The sequence below is a fragment of the Podarcis liolepis genome, assembly GCF_965112155.1.
Source record: "Podarcis liolepis genome assembly, chromosome: 5".
Lineage (NCBI taxonomy): Eukaryota > Metazoa > Chordata > Lepidosauria > Squamata > Lacertidae > Podarcis > Podarcis liolepis.
Window position 1 is genome coordinate 30102804 of NC_139556.1, and position 18545 is coordinate 30121348.

Genomic DNA, 18545 nt, shown 5'->3' on the forward strand with positions numbered 1-18545 from the left:
GAGAGGTTGGCAAACTCAGCTTTGTGGTTGCAAAATGTGTGAAAGACAGAGGAAATAATTTGATTCAGCAGCAGTTTGAGAAGAAGAAACAGCTTCCAAATCCTACTGCACATCTTTGACTTCTAGTTTTGAGTGGTTTTTTCTTTCTTTCAAAAAACAGTTTTTAACAATGAACTTCTTACAGCCATTTATTTTATTTTGGTCTTTTGGGTGAGAACTTCTAGAACTGATCAATTATTCGTTCTTTAGATTAATCCTGCCGTATGAGAGATTTATTAAAGGAGAAGAAGATAAGCCACTGCCTCCTGTGAAACCTCGAAAACAAGATAATGTCGCCCAGGAGGGGGAAAGTAAGATAAAATTGTCTGGAACAAAACGCATCAGAAATGAACACCAAAAGAGCAAGAAAGAAAAAGACAATGCACAGAAACCCCAGGATGCACCCGAGGTTAGTTTCCTTTCCCTGCTTTCTTCTTTTCATTAACTTTTTCGTTCTGCAGGTGCTGCTTTGATCGCATAATGTCCAGAAATCATCTTTTGAACCAGGGCTCATGCAAACAAATCCTCTTTCGGGGCCAGGCCATATGTCACTTTTTACTGACATGGCGTCTTCAGGGCCTAAAAAGACACAAGAATGTATACCTATGTGTTCCAGTGTGCACAGAATCCATTATGGGTCCGTGTAAAAGTCGCGGGCTCATAAGTCCCCTTTCTGCAGAACCCGGGTTGGCATTCCCCAGGTCTCTCGTAATATGCAGCTAAGAATTCTGAAATTATACGTACCGTGGTACCTCAGGTTACATACGCTTCAGGTTACAGACTCCGCTAACCCAGAAATAGTGCTTCAGGTTAAGAACTTTGCTTCAGGATGAGAACAGAAATCGTGCTCCGGCGGCGCGGCGGCAGCAGGAGGCCTCATTAGTGGTGCTTAAGGTTAAGAACAGTTTCAGGTTAAGAACAGACCTCTGGAACGAATTAAATACTTAACCCGAGGTACCCCTGTACTTAATCCGAGGTACCACTGTACATTATTCATTTCAAACATCTTAACGTTAAGAATAATGTAGGGGGAAAGGTCCTTAGTTTACCCAGAAGGACTGAAGTATAACTGATGGTGATATGACTTGTGTGATTATGGAGCGCATGGAAGCGATGACAGAGATGCCACCTCTGGAAAGGTCGTCAGTACATGTGGTGCATGGGCGGTTGTGTGGGGGGGGGGTGCGCCATGTGGCTGGTAATGTCTTACAGCTTCCCATGCCTTCCACACAGAAGAACCAGGAAATATCCAATGGCAATGACAAGAGGAGAACCAGGCTCAAAGACGCTTGAGAGTAATGCGCTTTTTATTATTGTCCGGTGTATCTTGGCCCAAATAGGCCTTACTCAGGGCAGTGGCGTAGCGTGGGGGGTGCAGGGGGGGCCGGCCGCACCGGGCGCAACATCTGGGGGTTAGGGTTAGGGGGTGCAAATCCACAGGTTAGGGGGCGCAAATCCACGGGTTAGGGGGCACAAATTACTTGCCTTGCCCCGGGTGCTGACAACCCACGCTACGCCACTGACTCAGGGATATTTCTACCATAACCAACCACATGGCAAAATAAAAATTGTTTAGAGTTTTCTTTAAGGAAGGTGATCATGAGGGAACTGAGTTATGTTTTAAGCAAGACTTGCTCATTGTTGTCCTATTTTTTTGTAGAAAAGCCACTTTGGAAGGCCTGTTTGGGCCAAAACTCTTTAGCGTCTTTAATATTGGTTCTCCTTTTCTGTTATTTCCATGGACTTGACCTCCAAAGCCTGGGTTAGAATATATATTTTTATACAACCACAGTCTTTGCAATAGCGTCTTTGGAGAGTTTCCCTCACCCACCCCTGCTCCTTTAAAAAAAATTAATTGTAAACTGAGACATATTTTGAAAAGGCACAATCTTTATTAAAATATACATAAAAGAGGGCACGCAGTCTCTGTTTAAGCAACTGCTAGATTGCAACAGAAATTGCCAAAAGCAAGGAAATACAAGTTAAGTCTAGCATTCCATTCCTTGTTCATCCCTTTGTGCTTTGTTATTTATTGCAGGGAGTTTGGATCAGCGAGTTATGTTACATACCATATGTGCTGCAATAGAAGCTAAGCACAACGTAACAAGCCAGCGATGGAGTGTCAATCTAAACTTTGAACTTCCTTGCTTTTGTTGTTTAGTATCTCAAATTTCCTGCGACTTAAACTGCAGTTATTTTTTATGTGAGTCGCAGGTCAAGTTCTCAGATGCAGAGTAGAAAGTGCACAACACAAAATGCAATTATGTGCGCTTCCGACTGCAAGAACATAGCAGTGTAATTCTTTTCTCCCATCAGTCAGTAATGTTGGATGTTCTTGATATCAAATTCTCACAAATGTATGAGGGACCTCAGAAGGCTTTTAAGCAAATCATTTTTCATAAGTTTGAAAAATAAATTCCTCTTTCCCTCACATATGAAAGCACCATGTAAAAACCATTCCGCTTTTGTTGTGCCTCTTTGGTTGGGGAACTGAATTGTATCATTGCGTTTATGTTTGCAGTTTATTTGTAAGCTGTTTAGAGCGACTCCTTTGTGGTGGGGAAAAGCGGGTATAAATCTTTTAAATAAGAAATATTTGTTTGTGGGGTGCAATATTATTTTGGGATTTGGGGCAGGGGGCTGGTAAGCCGACTAATTTGTAACCCAGAGAGAGGGGAGTAGTGGCATTTGCAGGTGTTTTGTAGCTAGTGTTGGTTGGGGTAATATGGAAAGTTATTAAAGAGAGTGGGCACAAAACCCACACAAATTAAGTGCAAGCAATCTCATGGCAATCCCTGAGACTTAAGTTAGTCACAATCCACTTATTGCTTTCACGGGGACTTAGGACTTGCCCACACTGGGGCAAATGTGGAATCACACCTTCCCCCCCCCCACTTCAAATGCGGGTTTCCCCCCCCCATCTTGGCCATTTTGGACTTTCAGGGGACTGAAAAGCCCTGCATTCAAAGGGAGAAATGTTAGAGGCAACGCTGGGATGGGGAGGACGTCATTTGGTCCGCGACCTAATGGTCAGGGGTCCCTTTACCTTAATGGGGAGACAGGAAAATCCACACGTTTCTCCAGTGTGGACAAGGCCTTAGTTGCAACTACTTATAGGCACACTCTGAAAATCTTTGGCCTCAAGATGCCTATTAATCATACTGACACTTAGAAACAACCATTTCACTTGCTGGTTCCCACTTCCTTCCCCCCTACACACAATCTTTCTCAAGCCCTTCCACCCATATGATATGCAGAAAGTTGAAGCGCAGGCACCTTGCACCCCTCCCCCCAGTATACATTCCAATATACCAGTGGTCCCAGGCTCTTAATCGTAATCAACTAGTTGAACAAACTGTCAGCTCGGAAGAAACAATCCCCCCTTCTCACTCATATGGAATGCCTCTTATAAGATGATGCCCTGCTGCATACAAACATGCATGTATCATCTAAGGGGAAGAAGAATATTCTATGTTTCTTCAGAAACATAACAAATTTATGAAAATTCAATTAATTATTAGCGTAATAAAAACTGCCTTTCCTGATTAGCCAGGGACACATTTTTGGCCACTTCGTCTAAGCCAGGGGTGTCCAACCAGTAGATTGTGATCTACTGGTAGATCCCTGGCTGATCCTGGTAGATCGCAGGATCCTTATCGTGCACAAAAAGTTACAGGGGAAAAGCTAAAAAACTCTGTGCAATCGTCCTCCCCAAAAGCGCTCAACAACTCTGGGCAATCCACCCACCCCACGGACGCTCCTCTCCCTCCAGTGACAATGGGTAGATCACTGCCAGTTTTTTTATACTGGGAGTAGATCACAGTCTCTTGGGAATTGGACATGCCTGATCTAAGCTACTCGCTGATCATTGCAGTCCTACCATTTGTGTGTGTTTGTGTGAATTTGTGATGCATACATCCAACATCCTGCAGCTCTGCCCTATCTAACCAGCTTCAGCATACCAGTTTACCAGGAAGCTGGACTACCTGTACGTAGTAATAGCTTTTGTGTCTTGTGAAAGCCTGAATCGCTAAGGCTGTTTTCAAACTTAGCAGGCGGCAATCCCAGGCCTGGCACCAGTAACCAACCAGGTTGTGGACTGGCTGAAGGGCCTCTCACCAGCCACACCGCCATGAAGCAGCTTCCCTGCAACGCCCTCCTCAGGTGGTTTTCAGAGGTGGCAAATGTAAGCTGAGCCCCCATCCACAGTGGCCACCAGTCATTTCAAGTAACCCAAAATGCCATGCCCCGGCCCATCAATCTATGAAATTGTAACTTATCCATCTTAACTGCCCTAGGTTTTGAAATCAGTTTTCAGTGCTGTGCGTGAAGTTTTTATTAGGCTGAAAACAGTCAAAAGAACCCACTGTGCATGTTGAAATAATAACCATACATCTCTCTTGATTATGATCTGCCTTCAGGCTTCATGTTTCTGCAAATATGTGAATAGTTCCCATTTAAAATAATCCTGTAAAAGTACTCCAAGTGGTAAGATTTTTAACTTGACACATCCTGAGAAATATGCACTTTCAAATATTTTTCAAGAAATGTTTTTCAGTGTGAACAATGAGGGAGAAAGCTATCTTGTAATGACTCATAACTGTTTGTGTGAGCACGCTGTTAATTGGTTACAGTTCAGTTTAGCATTACATTTGACTCTGTTTTGTTACGATGGCTGTAACTGAGTACAAGATGAAATATTATTATTCCCCTCGTACATGCTGCTCTAGCACAACTGTAAGCTCCTATCAAAGTGTTGCCCAACCAGGGAGAGAGAGAAAGAACCAGTTATTAACTATCAGTTTTTCTCCGTCTGCTTTGCTCATCTGTCTGGTATTTTCCTGTAATTGTATAAGCTCTGGAGGCCAATGTTAGAATTTTCGCAAAAGGGCTAATGATGATATTTGGACTGCAAAAGGCATCTTTTACTTTGAGTTTCTTTGCGGAAAAAATTATAGAAGCAGTCACAATGAGTAACGGACACTTTAACTAATAGGAAATAGAAAAACCCAACACATAGGAAAATTTAAAAGCAGCTGCAAAGACGTAAATCTTGGAGAAGATTGTGATGCATTGGCTGCCTTGCATCCATCTCTCACATGCCGCCCTTTAATACAGCATTTAGATAATAACTTTCCCAATGCCTCCTCTTTACAGCTGAGAAAGAGAGAAGCGGGTGGGGTGGGGGGGTGTTAACAATAATAATAGAAGAGCTCAGACAACGTCGCTGCTTTATGACTGCCTTCTACTAAGAGGCATGCCGCAAGAGAATGACAGTAATTTTGAAAAGGGTTGTCAGTCAGCTGTATCACAGATGGAGCACTCTAATGACCTTCAAGGTCACAGTTCATTCGTCTACATAATGGAATGAATAGGGAGAACTGAGTGCACAAGCTTTATTAATGAAGGAGCATAAAGAGATGGAGCCTCATTGGCTATAACTCAGGAAAGCTATATCTGGAAGAGGGCAAAAATGCTCTTGCTGCATGTTGACAACTTTATTCTAATCTCTAAATAAAAGAAGCCCGAATGAGCCACAACGCCAATTGTTTCAGAACGCGTCAGCGAAGCTTTGCTTCCCGCCCACCCACAGACTTCATTTTATATATTTTAATAGGGGGGGGGGGGATTCATTTGGTAAGCACTGGTTTTAGTAGTGCCAAGAGATCAGGTCTAAAATAAGAGAGATCTATTTGTTATCTCTGTTTTTATGATGTTGTTTTACAGTGTTCATGTTGGTTTATACTTTGTGCATGCACCATTTTAAAATCCTAAGTAGCTTAGAAATACTTTTTAATAAATAATAAATAAAAGTCAAGTCAAGCATGCTTGGGAGTGCGTGTTTTAAATATGGAAAACAAATCTTAGATCTTTCTAAATGCCATTGTCAACACAGTGGTGGTCCTCTTAACTAAAAAAATGGCCTCAGCATAAACGCTGCCTGGTCAGCATATCAGTGGAGCCTATTTTATGCTGCCTGGTAACAAAATAAAACAAAGAATCGCCTATGACTTATTAAGACATTTGTAATTATACTTTTATGTTTACAATACTTCCAGGGTAGATGTCTGTGTTGAAATGTGATAGTGGCTATTAAAGCGTTTGGTGCTCAACATGATGGACAAGTTTGTTTCCGAGAGATGCCACTATGTCTTGGTTGAGAATTTTATGCCTTTCATGCTACAGTGCTTTCTTACACTTCTCCATTAAAATGTTTTATTAGGCATCATCGGAACAAGAGAAAGTTCAAGAATGTCCAGACCAGAAAAGCTCATCTGAGCTAACTGTCGCAGAGGAGATGAAGCTGCCTGTAGAAGAGTCCCAGGTTTCTCCACTAGATGTAACTGGGATGCCATCATTGGAAAAGACAGACTTTGAAGAGGTCAGCTCAAACAGTGAGGAAGTCAAGGAGGAGATGTCATGCAAAGATTCTGTCTCAAGTGCTTTGGTGTCCCCAGAAGAAGATGAGGTCTTGAATTCCACAGTCGGGAAAATCCCCAGTCTGGCAGAGGATCCAGATGAGCCAAAGCAGGAACAAAGAGTTCACTGTCTCACAGACGACCTAGAAAGTAGTGCCCAAGAAATTCCATTTAACAACTTCCCCACTATCCAACTCCCACTTCCAAGTCAAAGTGAGATGGAAGATGACAAACTCCCAGAGATGGCGGACTACATTGCCAACTGCACGGTTAAAGTGGATCAGTTAGGAAATGAGGACATACACAATGCACTGAAACAGAGTCCCAAAGTCCTTGTAGTACAGAATTTTGACATGTTCAAAGAGAAAGAAGTGCCGAGTTCCCTTAATGGTGAGCCTGGTTTCAGCTGCACACCACTGCTCTACTCCAAAGGCAACCCGGGCATCATGTCACCTCTGGCAAAGAAGAAGCTCTTGTCACAAGTCAGTGGGGCAACCCTCTCCTGCAGCTACCCTTACGGCTCACCACCACCTTTGATCAGCAAGAAGAAATTAAGCAGCAAAGAGGACCTGTTGTCAAGCATGCCACAGGCTTCCCATGCCTCTGGGATGGATGCTGCGGCACTCAGCAGGCCATCTGTGATCCAACACGTACAGAGTTTCAAACCCAAGAACTCGGACGAGAGGAAGTCTGCTAGTGAAGCCTACAGGCACGAACTGCTACTCAAGAAAACTGATTCTGAATGTTGTGATTTCACCAAACAACACCTGAGTGCTCTGGCCGAATCCTATGCACTAAAGTCGGAAATCCAGGACATGAAAGATAGAATGAATGAAAAAAGGGCGCTGCACCACTCCCACATGCCTGCTTTCTTGGCAGACTTTTACTCATCTCCTCACCTGCACAGCCTTTACAGGCACACCGAACACCACCTTAATAATGAACAGACGTCAAAGTACCTCCACCGAGACATGTATAGAGATACGGAAGCCCTTTCCATGTTCCCTCAACACAAGCACCAAGACAAGCGAAGCCTAAGCTATCACCCGCCTCTACATCAGCCAGAGAAAAAGAGCCCCATGGAAGCCTCTTCTGATGATCAGCCGACAGATCTGAGTCTTCCTAAAAGTACTCCCAAACAGACTGCAAAAGCTCTGGGGTCATCTTCCCTCTTGCATGCTTCGGTGGAGAGCAAAAGCATATCCCAGTTCCAAGCCTTGAGCGGCCAGCCTCTGAGCATAGACTGCAACCCCAAAGCTTGTCGTGTTTCTCCAATGACGGTGTCGGCCCCCAAGAAGCACGGCGAGCCTCTTCTCAGGACCAACAAACAGCAGACCCCAAGGAAGATGGAGGGCATGGTCCACCCCATCCTAAGCCACAAAACCAATGCTCAAACCATTGGGGCAGCTCGGCCTCTGAAGCGCAGCCTGGAGGATTTGGACAAAGCCATTTCGGAAAAGAAGATCCGAGCCGTCTCGCCCCTGCGCTTACCAAAGGAAGCCCCTGCAAAAGACAAGGGTCTCGAGCAAGAGGCCGAGGGCAGCAAATCAGCACACGTCCTCCCTCCCGGCGGCATGCTGGAGGGCCACAAGTTTCCCCTCTCCAGCCCCATCTTCACAGGCTTGTACCCAGGGACATTGTGCAGCAGCCTGAGCAACCGCATCCCAGCTGGGTATTCTCATCCTCTACAATACTTGAAAAATCAGGCAGTGCTTTCTCCGCTAATGCAGCCTTTGGCTCTCCACTCGTTCATGGTGCAAAGACAGTTCCTTACGTCCCCTGGAAACTCACAGCAGCTTTACAGGCACTTAGCTGCAGCCACACCTGTAGGAAGTTCATATGGCGACCTTTTGCACAACAACATTTATCCTTTGGCTGCTATCAATCCTCAGGCTGCTTTCCCGCCTTCTCAGTTGTCTTCTGTACATCCGAGCACAAAACTGTAAATCCTCCCTTGGAAAACAACAACAAACAACTACATTCCTTTTAGCCTGTGATGTCTTGCAAAATTTAAACAAAAAGCCGATTGTTTGTGTTAACCAATAAGCAGTTTTGTCCCTCATTGCTGAAGGCTTCAGAGTTGATCGAGGGTCAAGCAAGACAGTCGATTCGCCTGGGCTTTGTTTTTTTACTTTGGGCTCCTGCATCTACTCCTCCGTGGTCATTTCACATTGCAAAGAAGGTTCGCAAAAGTATCTGTATCATGCGGAAAACAAGTGTCAGAGAAGAGCAGGGGGAACATTAGGCTCCACCCCCCTTATCTTGGAGGAGAAAAAAGGTGTTTGTTTGTTTGTGTCCCCCCCCCTTAAAAAAGAGTGGGTTTTGGAGCATTTCAAGTAGAAAAAGAGGCAGGTCTGATGAGAGAGAAAGTGGAACAAGCAAATGATCTACGGATATTGCTTCTTTTGGTACCATTTTGTTTTCTGACTTTTCAGATTTCAAATCAATGCAATGTATAGCAGAAACTTAATAGCATTTCATCTTAACACTATCAAAACAGGAAAAGTAAACACTGTTCAATTACACTTTACATATCTGCTTCAGAAACAAAACAAAAGAATCTCCAGCGTCAAGTTCATTTGTATAATTTATGCAAGTTATTTTCAACTTATCCTGTGCTCTGTTTAATTTAAAAGAACAGTCTCTTTTCATTTGCAACCTCTTTTTGGTAAAAGAAAAAAAGGCGCTGGTTATTGAGGGCTTCTTTTTTAAATGTGTTTATATTTTCCCCCTTCCTTTCCCCCTTTCTGCTTATGTTTTTAGAGCAGCTTTTTGGGTGGTAATGTCATTGTTTACAAAACAAAAGCATCCATTTTCAATGAACCTTTCCAACGGAGAGAGAAGCATACTGTAGATCACACAATTGCAGCTGAGTCCAAACATCAGTTCCTTCTCAAGCGACCAGATCCTTCAAAGGTGCTGAGCGTTCCCCTCACCCATCAAAATGGTTCTCTAATTGTTCATACTTTGCTGTTTTACTGGCCACTGGGATCTGGTTTTCCTGTATCATGGTCTGTGAATTTGTTAAGAATTGTACTTAACCTTATCTAGGCTGTGAAACTGTCCTGCATACCAGAAAGGAAACATGCTTAGGAGACTGTGCTGGCAACAAGTTACTCAATAACATTGGAGTTCTAAAGAACCTTTATTGTGGGCTGTTAAGCTATTTCAAGAATTTCAGCCGTTAGGAGAGAAAGAAGGTGAAGCATTTTAGTTAAAGAGGGTCTGGATTCTGTGCTGCTGGAGTGAGATGGGTGAGAACGTATAAACGTTCTGAGAAAGATAATAGCAAGAAGCCGTTCCAAATCTGGAAGTCAGTCTTTTGAGGGTCACCTTTGGGCTATGAACTGGTTGAACTCTTGCTTGGTGGAGTCCTCCTACAAAGTGCTGAACATCCCACCTTCTTCCAGCAAAGTATTCTGACCATGTGGCTTGGACTCAAAACAAAAATGGCAGCTTAATCTACAAACCACTTAAGCCCGGTTTTACTTGACTTTGACTCTCTGGTCCTATTGAACAAAAGTTCCATGCCAGTGGCATTTCTGAAGCCTGAGCCAGAGTACCCTGTTGACTCTCATGAGAGTCTTCCTGCTGAAAGCTAAAAATTGCCTTGAGATCTTTTGCTGGAATGGGCTAGGGTGCTCAGATCATTGCAGGGTCAGGACTGCAGCACAAAGGGCAGCAGCTGAAGTATAAAAGGGGATATATTTTGATGTGAGGAAAGGCTCAAAGAGCTGGCAGGCATGGCTCCACCCACTGACTTGCTACTGTGCAAGCTTGGAGGCCTTAGAGGAGCAGTCAAGGGCCCTTTTAGTGCATGCACACACCCCTTACACACCCATGGGAACAGCAAGAGTAAGAGTCCTACCCTTATAGACTGCAGCTGGCTGCTCACTCTCATTTGCTTCAGCCTTGGCTTGTGCATGAGCACCTGAGGTGCAAAAGGGAAGGTTTCATTCAGCCTGTATTGCTGTTCCTCTTGGGAGGGAAAGGCGTTCGAAGAGCCCTTTGTCAGCGGCTTGGAGTGAGCAGCTGAGGGCTTTCTAGGAGGCCTTTGCTGAAGCTTCCATTGCTGTTCACGCAGGGACAGAACCTTGGTGTAGAGAGCAAGCACCCAATGTGTGTAATCAGAACACTTGAAAGCTGGTGCTAAGGTAGGAAGCCCCAAGGACTGTGTGCTCTGCCCCCATCTCATATTCCTCTCTGACACCGTGTACCAGCACAAGTGATGTTTCCCACCAGAGAGGGAGGAAATGTCAGGTGCTGCCGTGAAGCTGGCTTTGTTCAAATCCAAGAAACAATGCCAGCGTCCACTCGTTTTGGTTCCAGTGTCTCTCATGGATTTGCTGAGTTTCCACCTCCCATTCAGGAAGCATCAAAGGCAGCCAAATCTGTTGAGGCTGCCCCATACCTCTCTGGCATCATCGCTGGCCACACAGCCTGGTCACGGCAGCCCACTGAGCACTTGGCTCAACAGCGATCAGCTTGAGTTGGTGGTGGGGCAGGTCCTCCCCATGAGGCTAAAATGCAGCCCCCCACCCCAGTCACAAGGCGTAATTTGAAGAGTGACAAGTCCGTAAGTGAAGCTGGTGGGATTGGGTTTTGTCCATGGGGAAAATCGACCTACAACGATGTGGATTTATTTGGAGGAACCTTTCTGTGCTGGGTCTGGAAGTATGGACAGCCACCCAGAGAGGCTGAACTTTTTGAGGCATTTTACAATGTGAAAATAGGTTGTGAGCTGAACCCATCCCAGATTGCAATTCAAATACAGTAATAATCAAAACTACTGGAAACTAGTGGAAACTACTTAAGCAACATCGTGCATGCATGCCAAACATCCTATATTGAAATTTCCTGTGATATGAAGCCAACTGCAATATATAATGTAACCTATTTAATATACAATGGTGGAAAAAAACAACAAAATAATAGACATCTACTGTTAAAGATCGATGTTATCTTCAATTTAACGCTTTTATGTTCTTGTGGTAAAATTATATGAACTGATGATGCATAAGCAGGCTAGTAGACTTTAGAAGATAAATGTGCCAACGCCGACGTTTGCTTTTCTTTTTCCTGCTGTGCTCGGAGCATTAAAAAAAAAAAAAACAACAATCACATTCTAAGTCGATCAGATGCCATAGAGGGCATTATTAGTATACAAAAAAATTGCACTAAACCTGACTAATATAATAATCAAGGTGGGGAGGGGGAAGGGAAGTTGGCAGGGTTGTATAAGCCTGCAATGACTGTTAGAATTATGTGCCTGGTTTGGTAATCCAGGATGTAATGCATCTCTGATTTGTTTGGGATAATCTGCATGTAGGGTTGCCTGATCCCCCTTACAGTAAGGGATGTCCCTTGTTTTAAAAGGATTGTCCCTCGTTTTGGAACAGCACACCCTTAGCAAGTCATTTACTGCATGCAGAGGTAGCTCCACATTGCTTACAGTGGTACGCCCCTATCCTACCCCTTTCCCTCCAGTAGAGAGGGTCGCACTGTGCACAAATCCTCTGGCACATACTTAGCTCCCCACCCTCTTGAAAGGAATGGGGCTGCCCTCCTGCACAGGAGCTATGCGTGCATATGAGGGTACTTGACTGTCCATTTATTCCAAATCCCACAACCCTAGGATGACTCATTTTTTAAAGTTTGATTTGGTAACCATACTGTTAAATCTTAACCTCGTGTGCTTATTTTGTAAGTCTCCAATTTCAGTTTCATGCATTGTTTTGAAAGTTGTTCGGACAGATCACAGTGCAGGGTTAATTGATTCCCCCCCCCCCTTTGTGTGTGTTCCTCTTGCTTTTTTCAATAGGAAGATTGGCTTATTTTTAGAAAGCTCATGATGCATTGGCCAAGATGAGGGTAAATGAAGAGCAATGAGGACATAGCTCATACCATTGGTGGGATGGGTTGCCTAAGAATGCTTTTTAAAAATCCATGATTTCTATTAAGTATTGCATTTTCCACTGGCAGAAGACTACTTTCTGTGACTTAAATGGGGCTTTGTTTGCTTTGTTTGAGTTCAAGGGGCCTTATTGAATGAAATTGCACAAGTTTTTTTGTTATTGGTAGATTGGTAAAGAAAACAGTATAATTGGCAACAGAGTGATAAATCTATTTACCATGAGTTGGTCCCAAGAAATGTTGCAATTCCAACGCACTCTGTTCAGGATTCATTAAAGATTCTGAAGGTTGATGAGATTAAAGACAAAGAAAGCCTTTCCCTCCCCTTGATAGAATTGTCTTTTTAGAAGCCATTGACATGGGGAGGGGTTTGTGTTGTGTGAGGCCTTTTGCAACCGGATTCTCACTTTAGTAATCAGAGGAGTTTCCCAATTCCATCTGAAGCCCAACATAAAGCTATGAAGTGTTCCTGGCTTGTTGAACTGCTCCATGAACCCTTAAGCACGCAGGCCGCAAGCCAATGAAACCTGTGACTTGAACCCTGTTTAATATAGTACCTGGAGTAATGGGATTGTTACTGTTTCCATGGTTATTCCACTCCAGGTAACTTCTGTATCAAGAAAAGCTGAGAGTAATTTTGGCCCCATTTTACACGTTAGCTGGAATGGTGTGATAGTGTAGTTGTTCCTCCGCCACTCAGGGAAATGTCTCTCGGGTGATGCCTAATTGTGTAAGCAGCCCTAACTGGGGGTGGCACAGGAGCAACCAGAGAGGCAGCAGCCATGCAAGAGTTAAAGAGAGCCAAAGTCACTTCTGTCTCACTGTTTTCTTGACTAGTCCCCATATGTTCAAGCTCTGTCCTATCTGTTGTGTGGCTCACAGAAGCCAGTAGATGGCCACAGAAATAGGTTGTGTGGTGTGTGCCTTTAAAGGGAGAGGTTGGCTTCTACTCACTCGTTATTCCATGTGATCCGATTGTACAGCAATGAGCGTAGTCAAGCCTGGCCCCATTTCACAATTCGTAATGCTTATAGTGGGAAAATATTTCACTGATAATGAGGTCTGCAGTATTGAAACTATCATTATTGAGCACTTAACCGGTGTTAGCTGTAAATGTATTTGATATTTTACATGTATTCCTCCCCTCCCATAGTTTTAAATATGGTCTAACAAAGGCAGCATAATCTACTAGCTGTTTATACTTTGTTTTGAGCGTTCTTTTGTTGTAAATAGTGTATACATTCTTGTGATTCAAGTTATTGTAGCTTATATGCTCTGTAAGGTGATTATTTGTATATAGAAAAAAAATGGCCCAGTAATATTATATAGTTTTCCCATTTTTTAAAAGAATAAAAGGGTTACTGAGTAACCTTTCAAATTAAGTAAGTTTAAACACTACCAGAAAGAAAGAAAGAAAAAAAAGCTGAGCCAACTATAAACACTCAATTTTTGTATGTTTTCCAAATTGTATGTATTAATGCTTTTGATACTGTATTATGTGCCAATAGTTTCCCAATCACATAGCAAGCAAAGATATTTTGTACTTTTTGATCCACTGTAATATTTAATAAAAAATGTTACTATCTGTTTCCTTTTATGTTTAATACATTTGTAAACAGTTTTTTTATCACCCAAGGGATTTCTGTATTCAACCCTTTTAACCTCTCAGCAACAGCAGTCTGGGGACAGCTCGGTCCCCATGCCGAGAGTCAGATGAAAGAAAGGCAAGGTCGCAGTTTATCGGGAGAGAGAAATTTGTTTACATATAGTCATCTTCATAGATGGAGGAATGGGGCTGGAGAGATCTGTGTGCATTGAAAACGAAAGATAACCTCTAGCCCAAAGATAGCTTCAATTTTATGACTAGAAAAGTGAAATTCTGCAACCTATAAACATTCTGCAACACAATTCACACATATTTGCATAATCCATAGATTCCATAGAATTACTTCGCATAACTTATTCTGGTGTTGACAGTTGTGGGGAGATACTGTACTTGGTATTCTTTGATGGAAGTCAACGGATAAGAAGCTGACCTCCATTGATAACTTCAGGTTGAAGAAGAGATTTTCATGCTTTCAGAGGCATTAGAATGATCCTCCTTTAATAATGGAAAGGGGGATCTAATTTGTTTTAAAGCTTAGCTGGCTAAGTTTACAAAGAGCTACATGTAAGCTGTAATGCGGGTCGTACCCTTTACTGGGTACAAGGGGATCCTCAGAGCATTCCCAAAGGCAAATGGCAGGATTCCCTGCCTGCTACGCAGCACCATGTGAGTGTGGATCTAGTCTTTTAAGAAACAAACGAGGCTTTGTTCTTACGCAATGCCTTCCATCAAAGGCTCTGAAATAACATGGTAAATATTACACAAGTATGTACAGGCAGTCAAACTGATGCTTGAGTAACCTGGATTTACCAAGGACCAGTAAGGCTAAGATAAAAGAGAACATTATCTCACATCATGAGTCAATCAGTGCGCTACACACACAAAATATTGACCAGCCTGACAGCACGCTGTCGGATAACAACCCCAAATCAAATCTTCATTGTCTCAATTGCAGGGCTTAACAAAAATAATTACTAAGCACATTATTGTTAAAAACAAAGCAATAAAAAACCCCTGCCATTACAGTATCAATAACTTATTCTCAAGAAAAAAAACACAGTGGAATCTCACCTCGATTAGTTTCCAGGTATTTGCTACTCCAACAGCAAGCCATGCCCAAAACAATGTCAGAAAATGCATCCTAAAAAACATCATTTCAAGGCGATCAGCAAAATTTAAGTAGTTACAGAATTACTGTTTTCCTAGGCCTTTCATGTTAATAAACTCAGTACAGTACTGCAGTAAGATTAAACCATCTAATGATTTTGGGCCATGCAGTCTGATCACATCAATGGGCCCCCAAATTATTTGTCTTTTTTTTTTTTTTAATTCACTACATTTGATGCCCTACCTTTCTGCCAAGCATATGGATCTACTTCCCTTTCCTCCTGCATCAATCTTTTCTCTTTTTTTATCATCTTCAAAACAATGCTATGCTGCAGATTAGGCTGAAAGACCTCACTGGTTGCTGGATTGTGGCTATTCTGGTGCATAAAAAGTGGAAACGTTTGGCCACAAGATGGCATCATGCACATTTTTTGCCCTGTGACCAACAAAAACACCAGCCAGCCAGACAGCTTTTGGAGAAAGACTTTTACCACTTCTTTTCTGAAACCTGTAATCCTTTTCAGAATGTTTGATTCCCCAGACACGTTTTAAAATGTAAAGAACACCTCAATCTGGCGAGGGAAATCCATGTGCACAAGCAGCACATCTGGATGCCACTGCACAGCTGTGGGCACATTCCCCAGCCCATCTCACAATGCTCATTCAGGCCTCATTGATATGACTGGATGCACATCCCTGTACCCAGAGCCACCCGTTGGTGTACACGGTTTGTTTCGCTCACATCTGGAGCTGGCCCACAGCCAGTCCTTTTAGAGATTTCTGAATGGGCAAGAGCTGGCCTGTTTAACCATTAAAGGCAGAAGAGACAGCATGCATGTGCTTAAAAAGCAACCGCTGCATTATTGCACACCTAAACATTCATTTGTCCACAAAGCGTTGTTTTAAAAGCCTTTTAACAAGGGGAGGAGGGGCTGGTATTTAAAATAGCGAATCATTCTGTGAAAAGAAACAGGCGGTGTTGTTTGGGAATTGTAGCTCTGTGAGGAGTAAACTACTGTTTACCGCTCACAGAGCTACAATTCCCAGGATTGGGGGGGCATTAAATGCAGAGTATGTTTTTGCAGCTCAGGGACAGGCACTCATTATGTTCCATTGCAGAAGCAAGAGCCTAGCTGCATCCCCATCCCCTTTTGTTTCTTACTTTTTAGGAACACACGAGTAGCTCTGATGGATCAGACCAAAGGCCCATTCGGAAGTGTGTGGGGGGGGAATGGCTGCTGTGTCCCTCCTCCTGTCCTAGCCAGCCCGTTCAGCATGCATCCCCTTCCCCCACCGCCCGTGCCCTAATTTGAAGATGAGACTCCTGGTCAGGGTTATTTTAGCAGTGCAGTGCCAAATGTGATGAATAAGTGGAAGTCTGTTCAAGGAACAGCAGCTCCTAATGACTGCACAGCAGCCAAATCTCTCTTTCTCTGTTGTCCAGTAATTCCCAAATGGAGAATCAAAACCGTCTATAAACAGAAACTGCTACAATTGCAGTTTTGCTTGAGAGAGAGCTTCCTTTGCTGCACAGATTAGGAACTAATGTAAAAATTTCTGTGCCTTTTAAAAAAAAAGAAAACGCCTTACAGCATCTGCCCTCTGTAGGGATTTCACATTCCAGCAAATGCTTTTGTTGCAGGATTTGGAGATGCTCTCCGACAAGCCCCGGGGCTGATGGTTGCCATTAGGAAAAGACACTTTTATTATTCAGAGAAGATATCATAGGATCGAGCTCTTTGTGCACCGCAATGTTTATTGATAGAAAATAGAAAGTTGGCCAGCGCAGTTATTGACTGACTGCATAAGGGAGACGGTTGGAGCATAAACACTGAACCCAGGAAGAGCCCAGTCTTTGTCCAGCTGCTGTGCCCTATTTCTTTGAGGGAACCAGCCAAAATAAAAAAACAAAAAATGAACGGCTACAAACTGACAGATAACATTTCAGACCATAAATCTTGACATTAATTTTTGACAGGCTTTTACTAGCAAATATCAGCTTACATGGGAAGCTCTACTTATACTCAAGGAATCATGTGCTAAAATATTTAAAACTAGCTAACCCTTAAAAATAAAATAAAAAACCTCTCAAACACAGCTAATAATAGCAGTAGGATCTCGGTATCTTTTAAAGAAAAAGTTGCCTGAAACAGGCTTCAAGACCTGCAAAGGAGAAGGAAGTAATTGTGCTGTGCTGTGCGTGTGTTTGGAGTCAAGCACCCCAGAGAAGGAGGTGTCCGTCCGTCCCCCCGCAACAGCTTCTTGGCCCCAGGCCACACAAAACCAGGAACTGGTGCAGACTTCCTAGGTCACACTCATAGTCTCACTCTTCACGACTGCACCATACAGCTCAAGCGAAATCTGTCTCCCAATTTATTTATTTTTGCTTAAGCAATAGTCTGCATTTCTTTAAACCATAACGTGCCCCTCAAGACTTTAGTCATATCTCAGGGATGTATAACACACCTAAATAAAACTAAAGTGACCCCCAAAAATGTGAATGATATTGCTAGAAATACAAATATTTTTCACAATAGACTGAGGACTACTCAAAACAGCAGATCTGATATATGGTCCCTAGGAGACGACCTCACTGAACTCATTCAATGCAGCAATATATGTAGCGATTAAACAACAAGGTAATCCTTAACACGCTTGTATTTATATATATATATATTCTTGGAACATTGTGATTCCAGTTTAATTAATTCATCCATTTGACAATGTGTGCGTTGCAGGGAATGATTATTCCCCAACCCTGCAAAGGCTGATATTGCATTAAGACACAATGACATTTCAAGTAGATATTTATGTTGCTCAGCCACTGCAATCAATCATGTGAATGCTCCTTAAGTGCTGTGAAGATCTCAATCAAGAAAATGCAGAGGAAGAAGGAAAACTGTTTTGAGACAAACTCTGTCTTAAACAAGCTTGTTCAAAGGGAGAGTTGGTGATTGGCGCAAACCATTCTCTCTTTAGAGCAAGTTTTAACCTTGCATTCATGGCAGCCTTATTACCACCATAATAATGACGATAAGGACACACACACACATTTAAAAGCACTGCAATACCTCCGAAGGAAATGGGAACATTTTGCATGTATAACCCTGAGATCAGGGGTCAGCAAACTTTTTCAGCAGGGGGCCGGTCCACTGTCCCTCGGACCTTGTGGGGGGCTGGACTATATTGGGGGGGGGATATGAATAAATTCCTATGCCCCACAAATAACCCAGAGATGCATTCTACTCATGTAAAAACACGCTGATTCCCGGACTGTCCGCGGGCCAGATTGAGAAGGTGATTGGGCCAGATCCAGCCCTTGGGCCTTAGTTTGCCAACCCAGGCCCTAGATATATTTGCTTCTCCTCTGTACAGATAATTAATCTGAGCTGAGTTTTTAAAAAGTGCAGTAAGAACTTAAAATGAAAAGAGTTTTCACCCCATCTAGAAAGCATAGCTAC

The 18545-nt window shown here is 43.0% G+C and overlaps 1 protein-coding gene across 3 annotated transcripts in view; it reads left to right on the forward strand.

Moving 5' to 3' along the window:
- Positions 1-13975, forward strand: part of ARID5B (AT-rich interaction domain 5B) — a 182715-nt gene extending 168740 nt beyond the window's left edge. For all 3 annotated transcript variants that reach the window (XM_083502392.1, XM_083502393.1, XM_083502394.1), the window contains exons 9-10: positions 250-448; positions 6263-13975. In XM_083502392.1, coding sequence (XP_083358518.1) covers positions 250-448; positions 6263-8404 — 2341 coding nt within the window. In that variant the 3' untranslated portion in view covers positions 8405-13975. The remainder of the gene's footprint in view (positions 1-249; positions 449-6262) is intronic.
- Positions 13976-18545: the final 4570 nt, after the last annotated feature.